Source organism: Notolepis coatsorum (genome assembly GCF_963971535.1).
Source record: "Notolepis coatsorum genome assembly, chromosome: 18".
Classification (NCBI taxonomy): Eukaryota; Metazoa; Chordata; class Actinopteri; order Aulopiformes; family Paralepididae; genus Notolepis; species Notolepis coatsorum.
In genome coordinates, this window is record NC_140182.1 from 45,198,019 (window position 1) to 45,221,344 (window position 23,326).

Here is a 23,326-nt window from a genome sequence, read left to right on the forward strand (position 1 = left end):
GCCAGATAGAAATCCCATTTGAATCTTTCCCACCAAATAACTTTTTATGGGGCAGTCTAATTGTGGAAATGTTTCTGTTTCTGAATAAGTCATTAGGAGGACTCCAATAAAATGTTTCTGTTTTTCATTTATTATTCTAGGCTGCGGATGGCTTTCTCTTTGTGGTCGGGTGTGATCGCGGGAAGATCCTTTTTGTCTCTGAGTCTGTCTACAAGATCCTAAACTACAGCCAGGTATGGCTGCCATTTATGACCAGCTCTTTATTTATCTTTTTTACAGGGAAATACACAGGTTGTGGTTGGACCCTATTTTTCTGATGAGGCCCGAAAAACAAACATTGTTCTGAATAATTATAGTATTTCACCTTATTTTTGCCAACAAAAGTGAAAGGGGTACCAATATTTCGGATGAGAACCATACCTGTTTTTAAACCACAGACCAGCTCTTTTTAGGATTCAGGAATGTGTGTGTGTAAGTATTTATTTGTCAGTGTAGGCATACAACAAAATAACAATTATGTTAGGTATCTCTGAGACCAGCAGCAATAGAAAACAAGATAACTATGTTGAGGCAGCATCCCCTATCTATATTTACCAAATAAATATACTTTTTGAGGCAGATATGCTGCACGTTGACAGTGCAAACAGTGCAATATAAAAAGCCATTGCACAAAGCAATGTATAAAAAACGAGAGACAAGGTCCTCTACCAATGTCGTCTATTTGTATAATGATACATAGAAGGCATAAAATGCACTTCTGCATGGCAGGTAAACTGAGTCTACAGCTCTGGGGAAGAAGCTGCTCTTCAGTCTGTTAGCTAGCTCTAGATCTCTTCCTGATGGCAACAGGCAAACAAGACTGTGACTCTACTGATGTCGCTAGCCTTCTTGCGTAGACTGCCAGCATACACTGTCCAGGTTTGGGATCTCACTTCCCACCATCTTCTATAGGCTAGTGGGCCGACATGATTCTCAGTAGGGGTGGGAATACGATATCACAATATTGTGATTTATTACCTTTTTTTTCAACTGCAAATTATGTCCCCAATGGAGAACCTTGTTAATCAGCAATAAAAATAGATATACCTCATCTGTTTTATCTAGTAAGATAACGTTTTCAGTCATTCCAATATTCTTTATTGCAGTAAAATGGGATATTCCCCCCACCCACCCCTACTTCTCGTTGTCTACTTCAGTGTAAATTACATTAGTTCTGTGCTTCTGAGTCACAATTTTGCTTGTTTTCTCTTCCTCCGTCTTTGTCTCCTACATTTTATTTCTATTGCATGTGTCACTTCTCTCCAATCTAATATTGTGTCCTCTCCTCTCTCCCCCTCCCTCTCTCTTCTCTTTCTGCCTCTTCATCGCCCCTCCTCTTTCCCTTCTCTCTCTCCCTCAACCCTCTCCTGTCTGTCCTCACCCAACCCCTGCTCTCTCCTCCCTCCTCTCTCTCCTTAACCCTCTCCTGTCTGTCCTCACCCAACCCCTGCTCTCTCCTCCCTCCTCTCTCTCCTTAACCCTCTCCTGTCTGTCCTCACCCAACCCCTGCTCTCCTCCCTCCTCTCTCTCCTTAACCCTCTCCTGTCTGTCCTCACCCAACCCCTGCTCTCTCCTCCCTCCTCTCTCCTTAACCCTCTCCTGTCTGTCCTCACCCAACCCCTGCTCTCTCCTCCCTCCTCTCTCTCCTTAACCCTCTCCTGTCTGTCCTCACCCAACCCCTGCTCTCTCCTCCCTCCTCTCTCTCTTTAACCCTCTCCTGTCTGTCCTCACCCAACCCCTGCTCTCCTCCCTCCTCTCTCTCCTTAACCCTCTCCTGTCTGTCCTCACCCAACCCCTGCTCTCCTCCCTCCTCTCTCTCCTTAACCCTCTCCTGTCTGTGCTCACCCAACCCCTGCTCTCCTCCCTCCTCTCTCTCCTTAACCCTCTCCTGTCTGTCCTCACCCAACCCCTGCTCTCCTCCCTTCTCTCTCTCCCTCAACCCTCTCCTGTCTGTGCTCACCCAACCCCTGCTCTCCTCCCTCCTCTCTCTCCTTAACCCTCTCCTGTCTGTCCTCACCCAACCCCTGCTCTCCTCCCTTCTCTCTCTCCTTAACCCTCTCCTGTCTGTGCTCACCCAACCCCTGCTCTCCCTCCTCTCTCTCCTTAACCCTCTCCTGTCTGTCCTCACCCAACCCCTGCTCTCCTCCCTTCTCTCTCTCCCTCAACCCTCTCCTGTCTGTGCTCACCCAACCCCTGCTCTCCTCCCTTCTCTCTCTCCCTCAACCCTCTCCTGTCTGTCCTCACCCAACCCCTGCTCTCTCCTCCCTCCTCTCTTTCCTTAACCCTCTCCTGTCTGTCCTCACCCAACCCCTGCTCTCCTCCCTCCTCTCTCTCCTTAACCCTCTCCTGTCTGTCCTCACCCAACCCCTGCTCTCTCCTCCCTCCTCTCTCTCCTTAACCCTCCCAACCCCTGCTCTCTCCTCCCTCCTCTCTTTCCTTAACCCTCTCCTGTCTGGCCTCACCCAACCCCTGCTCTCTCCTCCTTCCTCTCTCTCCTTAACACTGCTCACCCAACCCCTGCTCTCTCCTCCCTATTATTTCTCCTTAACCCTCTCCTGTCTGTCCTCACCCAACCCCTGCTCTCTCCTCCCTCCTCTCTTTCCTTAACCCTCTCCTGTCTGTCCTCACCCAACCCCTGCTCTCCTCCCTCCTCTCTCTCCTTAACCCTATCCTGTCTGTCCTCACCCAACCCCTGCTCTCTCCTCCCTCCTCTCCTTAACCCTCTCCTGTCTGTCCTCACCCAACCCCTGCTCTCTCCTCCTTCCTCTCTCTCCTTAACACTGCTCACCAACCCCTGCTCTCTCCTCCCTCCTCTCTCTCTCTACACCCCTGTGCTCTCTCCTCCTTTCTCCCCTCTCTCCCTCCTGTATCTCTGTCCCTCGCTCTCTGTCCCTCCTCGTCTCCCTCCACCAGAATGACTTGATAGGCCAGAGTCTTTTTGACTACCTTCACCCCAAGGACATCGCCAAGGTCAAAGAGCAGCTGTCCTCCTCTGACACGGCCCCGCGGGAGAGGCTCATCGACGCTAAAAGTAAACAATACAACCCACCTCCACTTTCTGCCTCTCGTATCTGTCTTTATTTCATTTGATTGTTTTATCCATCTTTTTTCCTTTACATAGTGCTGTTGACAAAATGTTGCTGTTAAATGCAAAATGTCATACAGTCTCCATAGTAAAGTATAGGGACTTCTGAACCATGGGCAGGGCCACATTTAATGTTTGCAGCCTATTAAAGACCAATGCTTGCGTCAGTTGCACGTGCATTTTATTGTGACGCCAGAGACACTAGTATACAGCTTATCGTTTTTATTTGATTATATATATATTTTTTTCTTTTATGAATAAAACTCATTTGAAAAAAATAGCCTTTATAATCAGCTAAATGACAATGTAAAAAAACCTTGTGCCTTGTTTCCAGCTGGTCTCCCGGTGAAGACTGATATCACTCCCGGTCCGTCCAGGCTGTGTTCTGGAGCCAGACGGTCTTTCTTCTGCAGGATGAAGTGCAACAGGCCTTCTGTCAAAGTAGAAGACAAAGACTTCCCTTCCACCTGCTCCAAGAAGAAAGGTACCTTGTGTCTCCTGTCTACCGCCCTGAGACTCGTGACTTGATTGGTGGTTCAGCAATGGTTATCTCTCCATTCAAAACGGAGGCGGCGCTCCAATTACATTGGAATTTTTGGGTCGGAATTTTTCTCCAAACGAGTAATGGATTTCAGGAATCGCCGCCCACGGTTCATAGTTGCACTTGGCTGACTGTCAAAGCTGGATTTCAGCGTTCATTTTGAGCATACGAGTGATGGTAATCATGGTCATCCCTGAGCAGAGCAGCACCACCACCCTCATATTCTGACTCAAAGAGTTGTGGGCCACGTTAGTAAGTGCAGCGTTAAAACCGCCTCCAGTCTACGCCTACGTTTCAGGAATCTATTTTAAAAAGAACACTATGTTCTCCTGCATGGGCCCTGTGGCCTGCCGACACCTGGAGAGAATATGATAGCTTGGTGCACTAGTGTTAGCTGTTAGCAACAACAACAGCCGACTAGCTCACTTGTTGGATTATCTCACATTCCTATTAAGTTAAAAACAAAACCATACGTTAACGTGGAAGCGCAGACATTTCAAGCAACTTTCAGAATGAATGGTTTTGTTCCTGGACATAACGTTAGCCTTATCTATCTGTTTGCAATGACGGCAGCCAGCTAGCTTGCTTGTCTGATTGATTATGTCACATTTATTAAGTAAAAACTAAATCGGGATAGTTTGTTTAATTTATAACCCCTTAAAAAAGTATAATCGACTGAAACGGAATAAGAGTGGAAGACACAAATATAATGGATACATATTTTTGACTTCCCACTTGGAGCCTAGCTTTCGGATTGGAAATAATTTTTTAAAGTCTTGCCCAATGAAATACTATAGCATATATATAGTTGAGTTGACATAGTCTACTCCTGTGGTGCGTGGTATCAGGGCGCACCGGTCATTGGTGCAAATTTGCACCTGAGGCTGCGGTTACACTAGGGCAGGGGTCGGCAATAGGCGGCCCGCGGGCCGACATTGGCCTGCCAGCAATAATTTCTGGCCAGTTTATTTTGAGAATATGATATTTATTTTACGCACAGGAAATATTCACTCGTGACGCCAGAGTGTCTTTGTGAAGCTGTATCTATCTATTCATCATATCTATGTCTGTCACTATAGCCAATTGAAATGCTAGAAATGGTCACGTGGACTGGGAGAACAAAATGGAATAGTCCCACCGGGCCGCGTGTATATTTTCCCTAACGCACTTTCACTTCCACGTTCGGGATGCGAGCGATTAACGTTAGCAAAAATGTGTAAAAAAAAATAAGAAATTCTTTGGATAGCTTCTTTGCAACGGGGAAATACCAACTGAGGAGCCAGAAGAGGAGCCTACGACCTCCAAGACACATAAAGCTTCTTTTAATAAACATTAAAAGTCATACTTAAAATACGGGTTTATCGCAAAAGGGTCGGTGATTCTTGCGTGCCGAGGTCCTCTCTGCATAATATGTGGCGACAAGATAGCAAACGAGGCAATGATGACAACTGTGTTCAAGTTGGCAGATAAAGTAGCTGCATTCAACGCCAATCTGGAATTGGAGGGCGGCGAGTGGATATTTGACATGTTTCAAACATTAGCAGGGATTTTGGATGACTGAACAAGCCCAGGGCAGTTATGGTGAGTCGTGTTTTCATGCATTCTGATCTGCTGTTCATCACTCGCCGCGGTGATCTGCAACAGCTGATCTGCTGTTCATGAATGAATGAATGAATGAAAATTTTATTAACAGATTGCAGAATGGGTACAATACAGTTTAGGCTCAATACACACAATTGTTAAGGGGATGCAGACCAGAGAAAGACGTTTGTCTTGTTTACATCAGGGTCCCCCATTTGAGAGTGCATCATGCTCGCTTATGCCTGTATTTTTTACTGTTGTGAAGCACTTTGAACTGCAATCTCTGTATGAAAAGTGCTATACAAATAAAGTTATTATTATTATTATTATTATTATTATTATTATTATTATTATTATTATTATTATTATTATTATTATGTGTATGCACCCGCCGCGGTGCTGCATTTTCACTATCATTATATTAAATTAGCCAATAGCCATTGTTTTTGGTCCTGGCCTGCCATTCAATGGTATTGGGAAAATTTGGCCCGTGGCCAGACCTAATTGCCGACCCCTGCACTAGGGCCATTTCATTTCGTTTTGCTTTTCAGAACGCTGCGTATTGGCAGGCAAGTAAGAGTTAAGTTAGACGTCGTTTTGTCTCGTCTACTATATACATGTAGTACAATGCCAAAGCAGTAGGTGGCGATGTAGTTCAAACATGAAGGCCATTTTCAACCAATCAGAAAGGTTGAATGAGTCACTCCACATCCTGCTCAAAATCTCAAAAGCCACCATCTTTATGCCTCGCATGAGCCATTTAGCCACATAGCATTTATTTTTCAGCAAGAAATAAAGTGCAATAAACAAAAACGGATGCCTCATTTGTTGATGATTTGTTGATGAAACAAAACTAACATCAACACAATTGACCACCAAGAGCGGAGTTTAGTCTCACAAAAATATCGCCGATTTTGTTAGCTTACGTGCTAACGTGATTGGGATATAACAGTATAGCATTGTGGCTAGCAGCGAAGTAACGTTAATGCTAGCAGAATGAATGGATGTAAACGTTATTTAACAGATTGCAGAATGGGTACAATCAGGGCTCTACAGTGCGACCATATTACTCTCATTTGCCCCTAGAAATATGTGTGTGTGAACCGGAAAAATCAATTACTTGCACAGTGTGCGAGTGAAGATTACAACCTCAGTCGTGGTTTTTTCTCTCCGCTGCTAATCGTTCAAAAACTACACGTCCCACATTGCACTCAAGCCAACGGTCCAATCACAGTAGAGTGACGTGACTGGTTTCAAGGGAAATAAAGGAAATGACCAATCGGAAGCTTTCATTTGCTTTTTTACTTCCGGAAAGTCCGCCATTGCGATGCATTGTTACACCCCTACACCAAAGTCACTGGCCCACTGTGCGTGTGTGTATCTGTGTGTGTGTGTGCTAACTTGGCTAGCGTTATCAACAGCAGAGGTGGGTGCAAGCGGTGTGACGTAATTGGCAGAATCGACTTGACACGCAAACTCATAAACAATGTTTCTGTACTGGAGGTGTACAGTATTTCAATAGGCAACCCTGAAAGGATTATTTTTCTAGAAGAACAACACTAGCCAAAACATAGGCATTGTATGCATAAAAGGGGCTAAAGTTAAGTGACTGTTTTGTGGCAGTAGTTCAATGTTACTGCCTTTTTTATTATGCCTAGTTGTTGGCTACAACTTTGCCACAGTAGGCATTAATCACTTAATAGTTCAAATGTCTGTGTCCCATTCCCGTTTGCACACGCAGATACACACACATGCACACAGTGGGCCAGTGACTTTGGTGGTACGTGCTTTTGCACAGATGTGTGTCCCGTTCCCGTTTGCACATGCACGCACAGTACAAATATACATTTATAAAAAAATAAATAAACTCTAGTTACTTGAAATATTTTCACTGTGCTCCTAAATATTTTTGTGCGCTCCTAAATTTCTTTGTGTGCTCCTAAATTTTTTCATTTAGGTGCACATGTGCTCCTTGGGGAAAAAGGTTAGCGTAGAGCCCTGGTACAATACAATACGGCTCAATACAAACAATTGTTAAGGGAATGCAGACTGTTGTAGCTTGTTATATTAATCAGCGTCCCCAGTAGATGGGAGGCCGAGTCTGTCTAAAGTGAACTTGATTGATCCATGTTGGCAGACTACACAATTCTTTGTGTGTGATATCTAGTTATTATGTTGAGTCAAAATACGTTTGTTGGCCAGCCGTCTGTTGGTCATCGGTGTTCGTAATCTTACATTTAAATTAAATGTTTGCTCATGCATATCTTTGGACACCTCTAGCTGATAAACCAATCAGGATACAGAAACGGGATTTCGGGACCCCAAAATTGTCAACAAGAACAACGGAGAATGGATCTGACTGGAACGCTAGCTGATTATACACAACATGAGACAGTAAATACTATTGTAATAAAACGTTCAAAACTATGTTCAATTTGTGTATTGTTTTGTTACTATATAAGATTGTATTTCGCACTGTATTAACCATAACGACGTCACAGATGAGCTTTAGATGGTTAACGTGATATTAACGTTAGATCTACCCGACGGTCCGACCTAAATACTATTGTAATAAAACGTTCAAAACTATGTTCAACTTGTGTTTTGTTTCTTACTATAAGATTGTATTTCGCAAGCCATACCGACGTCGGGTGAGCTTGCTATCCATTAGATGGATAACGTGATATTAACGTTAGATCTAACCGACCACAATTTGATTCGAAATGTATTACATACCTCACTTTGTTGGTCTCTCTCTGGTCTGCATCCCCTTAACAATTGTGTGTATTGAGCTGTACTGTATTGTACCCATTCTGCAATCTGTTAACCGTTTTCAATCAATGTCAGACGTCCTCTCTATAAAAAAAACGATTGAATTGCTCAGAATTTAAAATTATGTCCCCAATAGGACATAATAATATTAATATTATTCCCCAGTATGACACAATAAACACAGAATGAATGCTACCAAAGAGAATGCTATATGCAATTTGTGTATAAAGTGTGTATTAATCCTGTAACATGAGTCAAGGTCAGATCTAGCCTGGCATAGAGAACAGAATGTTGATTTTTTGATCAAGTTTCTTTATTAGTTGTCATACAGACGTACAGAATACTTTTATATAAAATGCTTCTTTCTGTTTTGCTCCAGAGATTGTGCTAGATAAAAATAGATAAGTATAAAATAGAAGTCAAGTACGTAGACAAGTGTTCAATATATACATACAATGTACAATGCAGAGTAGAAAAGTAACTGAGTTACAATACAATATACTATACAACAATGCAGAAATGGGATGAGGTACAATTTACAGTAAGGTGTAATGAGGTATGGGTTGTAGTGCAAATTCTTTGCCAATAAATATAAAGTGTGTTTAGGTGTTCTAAAGTGGGTGCTGCAGTGAGTTGTTTGTTTAAAGTGAGTGTGTGCGTGTGGATGTGTGTGCTGTGAGTGCATTTGATGGTTGTTACATAGTGTTATTGTCATTTGTATGCGTGTAATGTGTAACTAGTACAGTGAGAAGGCATTTGGCGATTTCTTTAAACAACGTCTCCTAACAGATGAGGTGGACTTCCATGCTCCTGTAAAAAATATGAAACTCAAAACCTTCAAGGACACAGCAACATCAAGTGTTACCAAGGTGAGAGGCAAGGAGATGGCCCTGAAAGCAGACCGAGACCTCTTCGCCAGGCTTATAGTGGTGGGAACAGTCAGGAAGATTGACATCGGGGAAATGTTAGTCTACAGTCTGGGACCCTTCCCTGCAGCCATAGCGAACATGGATGGCTCTATGGTGAAAACTGATAAAGCCAAGTTAATGCACTTTCTCGAGGGATCAGTAAATCCACCCGCCACAGTTGAAGTCCCTGATGGCTCAACCTGGGTGTGTGATGCAATGGCTCTGATACAGGCAATGAAACCTCAGGATACATTTGGAAGATTTGCAAACAGTGTACTATTGAACCTCATCAACCCAGCCAAAGCAAGTAAATCCAAAGTGGTGCATTTTGTCCCCGACACGTACAAAACACTGAGCATAAAGAACGCAGAGAGAAACCGACGAGCAGCAAGAGGATGTCAGCTGACTACAATATATTCAGCTGACCAGAAAACACCAAAACAATGGTCCAAGTTCTTAGCTTGTGGCGAAAACAAAGAAAACCTACAGCAATTTCTATTTGAGACATGGGTCTGAGTGCCATGTCATCAGAGTCAACAGCAGTGGCACAGGGGTGGAGGTGTTACCACTACAAACACTGTTCTCAATACAGGAGGAAGCAGACACCCGACTATTGCTTCACTGTGCTCATGCCTCTCAATACAGTTCCCATGTGGTGATCAGCAGTCCAGAGATTTCTTCGAGATTGACTGGATGTCACTTCCTCCAGCCCCAGTCGCAATCCTGGAACTTGTATACTGCTCCTGCAAAAAAACACAATGCATGAAGGGGCGATGCACATGCAAATCAAACAACCTACCATGTACAGACATGTGTCTGTGTTTGGACTGTCAGAACACTGTATCCTAAGTTTTCACTGGAGTTTTTTTCTTCTTTTTTTCATATATTTAATTTCTTTTTTGGAAGATAGGCACAGGTACAGGCATACAATGCACATTGTTGGTTCCAGCTATCTATTGTTTGATAGTTTGCACCATTTAATCTAGCTGTAGAAAGCTCCATTGTTACAACATCAGCTAATAACTGTTTCCAGTGATTAAAGGGCAGAGAATGTGGAGCTTGCCATCAAAGCGCCAATTTTTTTTTCAGCAGTACTTCCTGCCAGCCAAAATCGTCTCTGAACAATACTTAAAGCTAAAGAATCATCATCATTAAGGAGCAGTAATTTGGGACAACAGGGAATATGTTTTTGTAATACATGTTACTGTTAAAATAAATAACATGTTATTTTCACACTTGTTATTGTGTTATAAATGTTGATTGATTGATTGAAAACGTTATTAACAGATTGCAGAATGGGTACAGTACAGTACAGCTCAATACACACAATTGTTAATGGGATGCAGACCAGAGAAAGACTTTCATCTTGTTTACATCAGGGTCCCCTATTTTCAATTCATCATAACATATTACATACATGACATACAGATAGACAGTAAACAACAGCACAGGGACCATCCAATATCAAACTATTGTTAATTGTTATATTGGAAGAGTATATTTATGAGACAGTATATTTTGTACATATGTAACGGTTGTGACAACGTCAAATTTCTAACGTCACAGGCAACAACACAGACCGCTATTACCATAGTGTAACACACAGCAAGAATGTGAAACAAGTTACTATTATTAGTATTGGGTTAGAGTTGTTTGATTTACACTAACGTAATGTTAGATTGCTATCTGAGAAAGTTAAAATGCTAACCTAACGTTAGTCTTTGTGAGCTGGCTACAACATTTTCCAATGTGTAATCGGACGTCAAAACGGACTGCATATAAACGGCTGATGACTCATAACTTCCTATCACGTTTGAATAATGCTGTAAAGTTAAGTAAAAATGCATTTCAATAGTAATAGTAATGAATTGAGAGCTTACCGAATGCAGAGCTATCCAGTCTTGTCAACAGACGAGTAGCAATATTTACTTCCTGGTTCCAGGGCTTGAAGAATGTCATTGGGAGAAATCAAGTCACCTGACGTTGTAACGCGTTTTGATTGGTTCCGCAGCAACGCCCCTTTTCACAAACGTAGGTAGTTTTTATCTTATCAACACATTAATTTTCATAAAGATATGACCCAAAAACCGTTGCCAACAAACGGAAATGTGTTATTATAGTATATTATGTAGTTCATATTACAATAACATATACTCTGTAAAACCAGATCAATCATTTCTGTTACGAAGGATCAGATTAAACCGAATATATATATTTATTGATTGATATATATTGCATAATATTTGTATATCGTCTGATATCCCTTGTGTATTCTTTGTACATATACACGGAATATCCCTTTAACCTAGTACAGACCATAATATTTCGTTCTCCTATTGGACAGCGGTCCCCTAGGTGCCACTGCCATACCCCCAGGGTCTGGTTCAAAGTCACCGCCACAGACTTGCCTGGACATGAACGGCTCTGCGCAAGAATACGAGACAGGAATAAGGCTGGTACTAGTTTGTTCACCTAACGTATAAATACGGCGCAGGTGGATACAGCAGTTAGTTAACCTAGTTCGAGTTACCCAAGTGAAGCCTCACCCACGATACAACGTGCGGTGAAGTAAGGCCTGTTTGGCCCCAAATAGAGCATTGAGACCGCGTGCGAATTGATAACTGAAGTATCAGAGTTTAACGCTGTACCGTCGAGTTCGACCTATTCTATTAATTCAGTATTAGTCTATTTATGTATAGTGTATCGTGCGGCTACCGTTCTACAGTGACCAGCATCACCAACGTTTCCTCGCACCAGCTAGTGTGCTTATCCAGGCTGGGCAGCTTAACCTGGCGCCTTCACCCGAGGAGCCCTAGACGAGGACCGTGTGGACATGTACACTGGATAACCTACCCGACGACTACATAGCCCTTTTCGGCCGGATTATATTTGCTTTGGTCCTGTATCTGATGGAGCGGAGAATCGTCTACACCCACAACTGTGTGGGATTTACCCTGTGAGGGAGCATCGTCGAGCCCGCCTCTAGGACGCCTGCGGCTGGCTAGCTTTCTTCCATGCTGCACCGCATACCGGAGAATAGCTGCTGCTTTCGTCTGCCGATCAAGGGAGTAATGTACCGTCTCCCGTAGCAGGAGCTTATTGAGTCCCCGTTGATCCAGACTTTGCTACCGACAAATCCTCTCCCCTTGCTGGCCTACAACCGGAGGGACCCTACCAGTATCTCCCGCTGCCTTACTAGTGTACCATAGATATAATTCCTAAGATACAGGTGGTATTCATTATCCCCTGCGTAATATGATAATGGACTTACGTTATTGATTTGCTTACGCACATTCTTTTGCCTTATAAGCGCACCCTACGTAAAGTATTGTTATATATACTATCATTGCTGCTAATAAATATTCTTAAACCCAGTTTTGTGTGGAACCGTGTCATTGTGGGAAGTGTTCATCATGATATACCTGTGTACTGTATGGCCAGTAGTAATGTACATAAGACAGTAGTGGTTTAATGATACCATACTTATTAATACAGTCAGGGAATTGTACCCCTCAGTTACAATTTCATTAACGGAAGCCTCTAGAGACCTTCGGCCTCCCATCTACAGAGCGATAGTTCAACTTGACTAACAGGGTCTGAAAGTAATGTTAGCTAAACGTTAGCTCACGAGCGACGCTAGCCAGCCAGCACCTGCGAAAACGAATGCCAAACTGATGATATCAGACGTTGATATCAGGAGCTATCAGTAGCTAGATAACATTAGACAACACCTCATGTATTAAACAAAAGTGAATAGATGACTGGGCCATTTTGTTTAATGCTTGTTATGTTGAAAGAGGATCTCTGAGCTGGTAAGGGTTTGTTGCGTGGTAAGGGTTTGTTGACATGACATGGGTCTGGGAGGGGGAGAATTTGGCGTCTGTTTCTACTGCGCATGGGCATTGGGCAGAACGGCTCCGTATCCGGCTCGGATTACACGGCACCATTGTCGGCGAGTTTCCAAAACGAAAACACCTTTTCAGCGTTCCCGCTAGGGAAACACGTTTTCCTGCCAAAACGGCATTTCTTTTTAACTTGGACATGCAAACGTAATCATTCAGCAACAAAACGTTGCTGTTTTTCCCCAGTGTAACCATGGCCTGAGTCCGTTTACGCCCACGTTCTGCTTGACTTTCTCTTGAAAGTCGACCTGGTAAGCTTCCTCCCAGACTCGGCAGGCTGTTGGTTTAATCTGTCTACATAGGGCTGGGCAATAGACTGATATGTATCATTTATCCTCTATCTTTGTTATCTTATATACACTGTATATTGTGATTCACAATTTTGTCTCAACTAAGACCAAACAGACCGATGACTGGACTGTGACTATAGGGGGCAGCCCTCCTACTAGGCACTATTCCTGCTATCTTTCATGTCCCAAGCCGGTCCTAACACCCCTCTGCCACCCTATCCTACTGTAGGCTTTCCCCCCAGGACTTCTGGCTCATTGGGCACACAAGGCCTATTTTATCTCTAAGAAAGATTCCTTTTATCCTGCCCCCCCCCCCCCCACCACCACCCACCCATTTGTGATCATATGCCTGTTCGGCCACAGGCATCACAGCTCACAGCACAAAGCTTAGCATTATACCACCAAGGAAGTCTGCTTCTGGACACACATTTATTTACCTGACCCTGGTTATTTTAGAAAAAATTATTAACAACAAACTATCACGACAGTGTCCTAGTTAGTAAAAAAAATTAAAAGGTGTTTTTAGATGGTGACATGGTCATTTATTTAAGATGATAAATGCACAACGGAGACCCGTGGCAAGACACGCAAATCCCTGATGGATGAGATGAGGACAGGGAATAGCGGAGGGGCGGCCGAGATGCATAAAACATTACAACAAGATGGAGCGAGCCAGACCCACCCTCCCAGTTAGCATGCCAGACCAGAAGACATTACTGTTGCTCTGCTTGGACCCACTTCTCTTTGTTAAGTTGGTTCTCAAAGGGGAGTGCTTACACTATCTGCTGCTTTATTGTGACTGACTGGCCTGGTGTTTGGCCTGTTTCCATGCTTTATAAAGCTTAAACCAGCCTGCTCGTGTTCTCTGGTTTTTAACGGGACTGCGTTTCAGCTTTCTACTCTGCTCTTGCGTCATTCCAACTGATGTGAATGGCTGGTCAGATTTCCCCCTCTTTCTTTGTAAAATGGATACACTTTATGGTAGGTTTCCCGGAGCACATTTCAACCTCCATCCAGTTCATTGAGGCAGTGACTCAGCCTAATATGGCTGTAGGGCAAATAAAGGTTAAGGGCAGGCCTTGGAATTTGTCCTGCATAATAGCTCGGTTCAAGTGTAAAGTGAACATCTTAGGGACAACTGAGAATCGGCACAGTCACACCATTCATTATCATAAATATAAATACATATATAAAATATATAAAAGGAAAAGTCTCACGAATGCCCTATTAGCCTCACTATGCATCGTGTCTGGATTGTGGTGGGATCTTAATAGGAGCTCTCCTATCTGTTTCTCTCCTCTCCCTCTGTCTCTCTCTCCTCTCTTTCTCCCTTCTTTCCCTCTCGGTCTCTCTCCTCTTTCCCCTCTCTCTCTGTCTCTCTTTCTCCTCTCTCTTTCTCTCTTCTTCCTTTCTTCCTTCCTTCCTTCCTTCCTTCCATCCTTCCCCCTCCAGTGGACCGTAAGAGTTTCTGCACCATCCACAGTACGGGCTACCTGAAGAGCTGGCCTCCGACCAAGATGGGTCTTGACGAGGATAACGAGCCCGACAACGAGGGCTGTAACCTGAGCTGCCTGGTGGCCATCGGCAGGCTGCACCCTCACATTGTTCCCCAGCCCAGTCTGGCCGACATCAGGGTCAAACCCACCGAATACGTCTCCCGCCACGCCATCGACGGGAAATTCGTGTTCGTTGATCAAAGGTGAGGACGGACGGAGGGGACAGTGGGGAGGAGAGTGAGAGACGCCTGGGAGAGTTTGTTTCAATTAATGGGCTAGAGTGTAGGGCTGGTAGGGTAGACTGAGTGTGCTGTTTTAATACAGCTGGTAGAGTAGGCTGAGTGTTGTTTTAAAGGTCTGATTTGACTCGCAAGGTGACGTAACAAGGAGCTGATGGAGCTGATTGTGATCTGATTGGCTCTGTGGTTGTAGTCACCGCCCACAATTCGCTCAACAGAGCGAGTGGATTACTTCCTCAAACAGGGTGCCGCCGAGTCCGACAGACAGCACAGAACGAGGGAGAGAGAGAGGGACTCTGCAGGAGTGTGTGTAAAAATGTGTGGGAGAGAAGACTCATTCCCGCGGCGCGCCGGCGCACACACATTTTTACACACACTCCTGCAAAGTCCTGCGCGTCCCTCTCTATCTCTCTATCTCTCTCTCCCTCTCTCCCTCTCTATCTTTCTCCCTCGCAGTCGGGAGCAGCATATTACTGTCAAATATCTTTGCGCATGCTCCGACGCGCACGCCCGTATTCGGATCCGTACAATAATAATCACAGAGATATATTGTCATTTGAAACAAGTTACCAATGCATTGTCCCGTGGGATTATGCCCCCCTGCAGAGAAATTAATTAGTATCCCCCTCAATGTCTCTATATCTCTCTCTGTCTGCCACTCGCAGACTGTGTGGGTGACTGTCTTTCAAAGCGCTTATGGGCGGAGCCCATCCAATAACAGCCTGAAATCCTGAGGCTGGAAAATGAGGCTTTTGAGTACTTGATTAGAAATATAAAACAATGAATTTTTTTTAGAAAACCTTACAGATGTGTTCAATAGACTTACAGGAATTGTGTAAAGTTGCCCAAATAGTGCAAGGAATAGCAATGCACGTCCCCTTTAATACAGCTGGTAGGGTAGACTGAGTGTGTTGTTTTAATACAGCTGGTAGGGTAGGCTGTATGACTGAGTGCTGTTTTAATACAGCTGGTAGGGTAGACTGTATGACTGAGTGCTGTTTTAATACAGATGGTAGGGTAGGCTGAGTGTTGTTTTAATACAGCTGGTAGGGTAGGCTGAGTGTGTTAATACAGCTGGTAGGGTAGGCTGGGTGATGTTTTAGTACAGCTGGTAGGGTAGGCTGAGTGTGTTAATACAGCTGGTAGGGTAGGCTGAGTGTGTTAATACAGCTGGTAGGGTAGGCTGAGTGTTGTTTTAATACAGCTGGTAGGGTAGGCTGAGTGTTGTTTTAATACAGCTGGTAGGGTAGGCTGAGTGTTGTGTTAATACAGATGGTAGGGTAGGCTGAGTTGTTTTAATACAGCTGGTAGGGTAGGCTGAGTGTTGTGTTAATACAGATGGTAGGGTAGGCTGAGTTGTTTTAATACAGCTGGTAGGGTAGGCTGAGTGTGTTAATACAGCTGGTAGGGTAGGCTGAGTGTTTTAATACAGCTGGTAGGGTAGGCTGAGTGTGTTAATACAGCTGGTAGGGTAGGCTGAGTGTTGTTTTAATACAGCTGGTAGGGTAGGCTGAGTGTTGTTTTAATACAGCTGGTAGGGTAGGCTGAGTGTTGTGTTAATACAGCTGGTAGGGTAGGCTGAGTGTGTTGTTTTAATTGTGTTAGGTCGCTTTCACATATAGTTTTGGTGGACTCGGTGCGGTTCTGGGGGTGAAGTTGCAACATTGTTGCATTCTTCATTTGGTTCGCCTGCTTTCACACAGATATCTGTCAGGCGGACCGAGACCTTCTGAACAATGTCACGCGGTCGAAAAGGGCGCTTGTCTATTGGACAGTGGAAATGTGTGTGTGGCTGCGATCCCGTGTGTGTGCGCGCGCGCGTGTGTGTGTGTGTCTGTGTGGACTGCGAGTCCTCCAGATCAGCGGAGCCGAGTTTTGACATGGCATTGATCCATTGTTCTATTGAAGCACATTACCACCATCCTCTCGCTAAACAACTTGTAGACCACAGTGTTTTTATGAGTGCCCACAAGTAGCTGTTTTATTAATAATATAATAAGCCGCGCGCCTCGGTAATAATAATAAGCCGCGTTTTTTCTTCCTTCTTCCCAAGATGCACAGATATATAGATAGATAGATAGATAGATAGATAGATAGAGAGATTAGATGCAGTGTGCTTGTTTTGCAGTGAGTGCTGCGAGCAGTGGTAATAATAATCACTTCCTATATTTGGTTCGCGTTTGGTTCGATGAAGCCGAACCGAGACCTACGTTTTCAGGCGGACCAGAGTTCGACTGTTTGGTCCGTGAACCGAGTTCGACGCGCATTCACACAGACCCGAAAAACCGGACTATCGAATTCTGGTCCGAAAGCCCCTGTGTGAAAGCGACCTTAATCTCAGCTTCTCTCTATATATATGGATATAAAATGTTTTCTAATGTAAGATCAGGTCTTAACCCTAACAATTATATAATTAACTCATCTTAGAAATGAAAAAGTATGGTTCCTATCAATTGAAACCCAGCTGTCTGATTCCTCAGGCCTGATAGCTGGGATAGCTTTCTGGGACATCTTGTTTTAATGCTTCAGTGATGTTGTCACCATCACCCATGGGCCGCGGAACGCATTTCGAATGGGTCGGGCCAAAAATGAGGTGACGTTGCTCCCCCCGCCCAAACCAAGCCACATGCTCGTAACGCATTACTGTAGTTGATTGATTATAGCCTACACTTTAGTCACAATCAAATATTATCATAATATGCATTACTTAACCAGTTTGTGTTCAATTGTATCTGAATCGGGAGATCGTTTCTCTGTCAAAATTGAAAGTGTATATCTCCTTTGCTGGCTGGTAGTGCACATAGAATGTTATTGAAATACATTTTCTCTAATGAACGCATCTACAGCATTTCTTTATTTCATATCGTTTCTCTATCTCCTCCAGTGTGCCATCTGACAGATTCGGTCATCAGACGCTGCTTGCGTGTAACAGAGATTTATCTGTTATTTAGTTAGGCCTACTGGACATTTTCGTTGACATAAGTAGATTTTGCGTTTGTTTATTTATTTAAAATTAATGTTTTTGAGTTTGTTAAATACACGCTTTTGATTTATTTAAGTGGCGAGTGACGTTTTTTCGTTGTCCGCTTATTTCTCGCTGGAGAGATACAATGTCAATGTTGAGATCACAATCTCCCGATTCCGAAACAAAATAAGGTGAGTCCTTATCACAAACTGTTCCAAAGATATTTAATGTTTTGCTAAACATGTCTAGTGTTGCGCCTGGCTTTAGAGGGTTAAAAGCCTAATTGCATTCTAAATTGAGTTAATAGACCCCAGACAGAAGAGCGTCTGCACCTGATGTGCTCTGATGTTGTGGATAGTTGAGGATGTTGGCATCACGCGTGAGTGGTCCCAGGAACCAGGATGACCTAATAACTTAACATTATTAGTTGAATAGTTACTGTACAGGAATTACAGGAATCATTTGAATATGTGAGTTACGTGAATATAGCTTGCCTGTGGACACAAGCCTTCATACGCATTAACAGCTCCGTCTTTTAATACACACTTATATCATACAGTAATCTTAAATAAGATATTGAAGGATGAACTTACAAAGGAAAAAGGTCAAAAGCACTTACTCTTTGACAATTCTACAGTTTAAATATGCCTAGGAGTATTACACGCCAAGGTAGGTATGGCCACAGCCCTACTGGCCATACCGGTTCCGCGGCCTATGCCATCACCAACCTCTTAAGTTCTTTAGTAACGTATCCTTTGTCTTTCCTTATTCATTTGCCTCAAACACAAATATCCTTTTCAATCCAAACCTGTCACGGAAGCTCTGCATTGGCCATCTTTAACAAGCTAACAACACCGTGACAAGACCCGCAAACCATTTAAGTGAAGTAAAAAATCTGAGGACTCAAACAAAGCCAATCTTTGATATCACCATTTTAAAGTGATGCGTTGATGGTGAAAACACACTTATTCCCTGATTAGATTAGATTAAAATGTATTGTCATTATACAGCACAGTACAACGGAAATAAGTTTGGCATCCAACCAGAGTACAAATGTAACAGTAAAGTGCAATAGTAATATACAATGTACAGGTGATTAAACTGGGTATACCATATATAAATGAGTACTACTGTGTAATAGTGCTAATCAGATGTATGTATAGAGTTGTAGTATTAATATGACCAGTGATATAGATATAAAGACACGTGTGGTGTTTTGTACCAATGCCTATGATCTGCTGTTTTGTGTATTGATGTCTATGTGAGGCTTTCTGTTTCTAGTCTTTCCTTGTGATTTTACTACCTTCCCTGGTCTGTACAGTGTAGCGGTGGTCAGCCCAATATAATCAAAATATAAATGTTATAATGGTGCTTTGGGCGCCAGACAGGCTAAACCTGTCAATAAATTAAACAAGCAAAATTAAAGCTTACTTTCGATACCGGTTAGCTCTTGGTAACCTCCATTACAAAAAATGTGCATGTGATGAGGTTTAAATAAGAGGCAGGCAAACAGTATTTAGTGAAATTATATATGCTGTATTCAAATAATTAAGTGCAAAACAGATACATAGAACACATGTGCAAAATGGTAATAAGTAAAAATAAAACAAACAGTCCAGATTGTGTGTGTGCTCGGTGAGTGTGTGTGTGGGGGTAGCAGGCTCGGGTAGGCTGAAGTGGTGGCTGAGGACAGCTTGGAGATTGGTAGGGGGAAGCTGGGAGAACAGGGACACTGGAGATCTTGAGTGAAGGTGGTCAAGTCCGGGATAGTTGGGAGTTTGAAGAGACAGTTCATGGAAGGGGTTAACTTGCCAGCACTGGTGTCCTCTCTTTACAGGTGATACTCTCTTTGATCGGCCATGTTGTAGGCCACAGGATACTGATGAGGAGTCTGTCACCGTTTCCTCCAAATCTACTTGCTCTTTGCCTTCTTAACTCACATTTTCTTCTTAGTATTTCCCTTGCTCTCACTTCACTCCTCTCTCCTGCTCTGCGTCCTTGTTCTGCTTCACACTCTGCAATCAACTCAGCTGAGTCCTATCTGCTACATTCTCCCCCTTGGTCACATCATCCGTAAATACCACCTCAACTTCCACTGCTACGCTGATGACACCCAAATCTACATCAGTACACAATCCCCCCACAGCCCACCCCTCAGTCACATCGAATCCTGCATTACCGAACTCCAAACTTGGATGACTCACAACTTCCTCAAATTGAACAGTGACAAGATGGAACTTCTCATTATTGGCACCAAAACCACCCTCACCAGATCCGGACCCATCACACTCACCATCAACGACTCCACCATCACCCCCTCCCCCCTAGTCCGAAACCTTGGTGTCCTCCTTGACCCCACCCTCTCATTTGACCCCCACGTCCGCTCCACTGTAAAAATATCGTACTTTCACCTCCGCAACATTGCAAAAATCCGTCACTGCCTCTCCCCCCTGCTGCTGAATCCCTCATTCACGCCTTCATCTCCTCCCGCCTGAACTATTGCAACTCCCTCCTCACTGGCATCACCTCCCGCTCCCTCCATAAACTGCAAATGGTCCAAAACTCAGCCGCCCGCCTCCTCACCAACACCCGGTCCCGTGAACACATCACTCCTGTCCTCCACTCTCTCCACTGGCTCCCGATCAAACACAGCATAAACTTCAAAACACTACGCCTCACCTTCAAAGCCCTCCACAGCCTGGCCCCCCCCCTACCTGACTGATCTCCTTCTTCCCTACCGCCCCACCCGTTCCCTCCGGTCCTCCTCCACTGCCTCCCTCACTGTCCCGACATCCAAACTCAAAAACTTTGGAGATCGAGCCTTCTCTCGCACTGCACCCCGACTCTGGAACTCCCTCCCCCAGTCCATCAGAGACTCTCCTACACTCTCCACCTTCAAAGCTCGCCTCAAAACCCACCTGTTCTCCCTTGCCTTCAACCCCCCCCACCCATAACCCCCCCCCCCCCCTCCAACCTGATTGATGTCTGTCTGCAGTCTTTTTGTGCTATCATGCTGTCTTCCCTGTTCCCCCCATGGTCTCATGTTCCTTTTGTTTTTGTTTCTCTGTTTTTGTTTCTTTGCTTTTGTTTCTTTGTTTTTACTTTGCTCCCGACTATTGTCAGCGACTTCGGGTTATTGAGAAGCGCTATATAAATTAAATTAATTATTATTATTATTATTATTATTATTATTATTATTATTATTATTATTATTATTATTATTATTATTATTATTATTATTATTATTATTATTATTATTATTATTATTATTATTATTATATGGCAATTAGGGGCAGTGCCAATAGGCCACTCTGCTACAACAGCACATTGGTCAACATGGGTTGCTTTATAAATGCATTTGACTTGACATTACTTGTATCTATCTATCTCTATCTCTATCTCTATCTCTATCTATCTAGAGCCACAGCCATCCTGGCTTATCTTCCCCAGGAGCTGCTGGGAACGTCCTTCTACGAGTATTTCCACCAGGACGATATCGGCCACCTGGCAGAATGCCACAGACAAGGTAGTTATGACTGCTTCCTACTGCTGTACTATAGAGCAGAGCCACAGACAAAAGGTAGTTATGACTGCTTCCTACTATATAGCAGAGCCACAGACAAGGTAGTTATGGCTGCTTCCTACTGCTGTACTATAGAGCAGAGCCACAGACAAGGTAGTTATGGCTGCTTCCTACTGCTGTACTATAGAGCAGAGCCACAGACAAGGTAGTTATGGCTGCTTCCTACTGCTGTACTATAGAGCAGAGCCACAGACAAGGTAGTTATGGTTGCTTCCTACTGCTGTACTATAGAGCAGAGCCACAGACAAGGTAGTTATGGCTGCTTCCTACTGCTGTACTCTAGAGCAGTGAGTGGGTGGGTGGTAGACTAATTTACACTCACCGACTGAACTGCTGTTTTTCTTTTTTACATTTGTAAGGGTATGTTATTGTTTTGACTCTTATTTTAATTTTAGCACGACAGGTTTTGTATCTTGTCTACTCTTCACTGATCATCTCTAAGCATCTACTGTGCATATTTCTGCTGTATGTTATGTGTTTATATGGTATCCTAATTCATAAATTATGAATTGGCACTGAGATCAGCCAATCAGCTGCTGCTGGTTGTCTCTAGGACTAGGCTGAAGACTAGAGGCGACCGATCCTTTGGATCGGCTGCCCCTAGGCTCTAGAATAGCCTGCCCTGGCACATTAGATCTGCTCAGACGCTAGTCTTCCTCTCCCTGGCTTTCAACTCCGGTTGAGCTGGGCACCCAATTTTAACATGTATCTATTGTTGTATTGTGCTGTATACCATGGTATTTATTTGTGCCACATTGCATTGCCTGTGTTAGCCTTGTATTGGCCTGTACAGCACTTTGGTCAACTGCAGTTGTTTTAAATGTGCTTCATAAATAAGCTTTGAGTTGAGTAAATAAATAGATGGTGTCAATAAGTGGATGGCTCAATAATAGGCAAAATTTTTTACATTTGTCTATAAGGCGAGCACACGATTCTCTGTGTGTGGTTCAGTGATATAATGTAAGTCAACGTTCTCAAGTACTGCAACAGAAACATGTCTGTGTGTCCGTCCCCCAGTTCTTCAGATGAGGGAGAAGATCAACACCAACTGTTACAAGTTCAAGATCAAAGACGGCTCCTTCATCACGCTGAGGAGCCGCTGGTTCAGCTTCATGAACCCCTGGACCAAGGAGGTGGAGTACATCGTCTCCACCAACACTGTCGTCTCGTGAGTCTCTCTCCTCCTAATGAAACTGTCTGGAATAAACTTGTTACACTTTTAACTCATTCAGCGCCAGGGATTAGCTGTGTCCTGTTGTAGCTATGCCACGCTTTAAAGTTAGGAGTATGTCACTTTGTTTGTAGAGCTATATATCTATATTATAGCTATGGGGACAATACTATGGTCATTTGACACTGACTTTCTTCTGTCCAAGATGCAAAAAAGAGATAATTTTTTCATGCATACGTTCACGCGTTATCCCGTGGTGAATATAAGTATAATTTTGGAGTGATCCGGGATCATTCCTGGGAAGCGAGTAATAGGGCGCAACGTGAATTCTACTATAAGCATTGGCGTTTCTTGCCTGGACACGCTACTATTTCCAAATCAAATGTATATAATGGGTATTATGTTTCATCATGAATGCATGAAAGGGGCGGGGGGGGTAGTTTTTTTACTCTTTGATGGCCAGTAACGGCATTCGTGTTGAACACTACAGAAGCTGATCAGCTGGATAGATATGAAAACATTGTTGGATCAAGCTGAAATTGATGTCAGATAGTCCTTACCTGTGGTCAGGGGTATTCCAAAAAGAATATTCCAATTGTCTGATCGCGATTTCCAGTATTGGTGTCCATCTGGTCCCGGACATAATTTGGCACAACTTATGGATAGAGTGTGCCAGATGCGTTTCAAAGTGCTCGGATGAAGCGACTTACTTGGCTCCGTCTAAATATAGAGCCCGGAGACATTTGAGTGTAAC

The 23,326-nt window shown here is 43.6% G+C and overlaps 1 protein-coding gene across 2 annotated transcripts in view; it reads left to right on the forward strand.

The window, feature by feature from the left end:
• bmal1a (basic helix-loop-helix ARNT like 1a) overlaps nt 1-23,326 on the forward strand; it is a 100,541-nt gene that overhangs the window by 69,196 nt on the left and 8,019 nt on the right. For both annotated transcript variants that reach the window (XM_084334402.1, XM_084334403.1), the window contains 6 exons: nt 141-233; nt 2,953-3,070; nt 3,459-3,608; nt 14,571-14,817; nt 21,238-21,344; nt 22,419-22,569. In XM_084334402.1, coding sequence (XP_084190528.1) covers nt 141-233; nt 2,953-3,070; nt 3,459-3,608; nt 14,571-14,817; nt 21,238-21,344; nt 22,419-22,569 — 866 coding nt within the window. The remainder of the gene's footprint in view (nt 1-140; nt 234-2,952; nt 3,071-3,458; nt 3,609-14,570; nt 14,818-21,237; nt 21,345-22,418; nt 22,570-23,326) is intronic.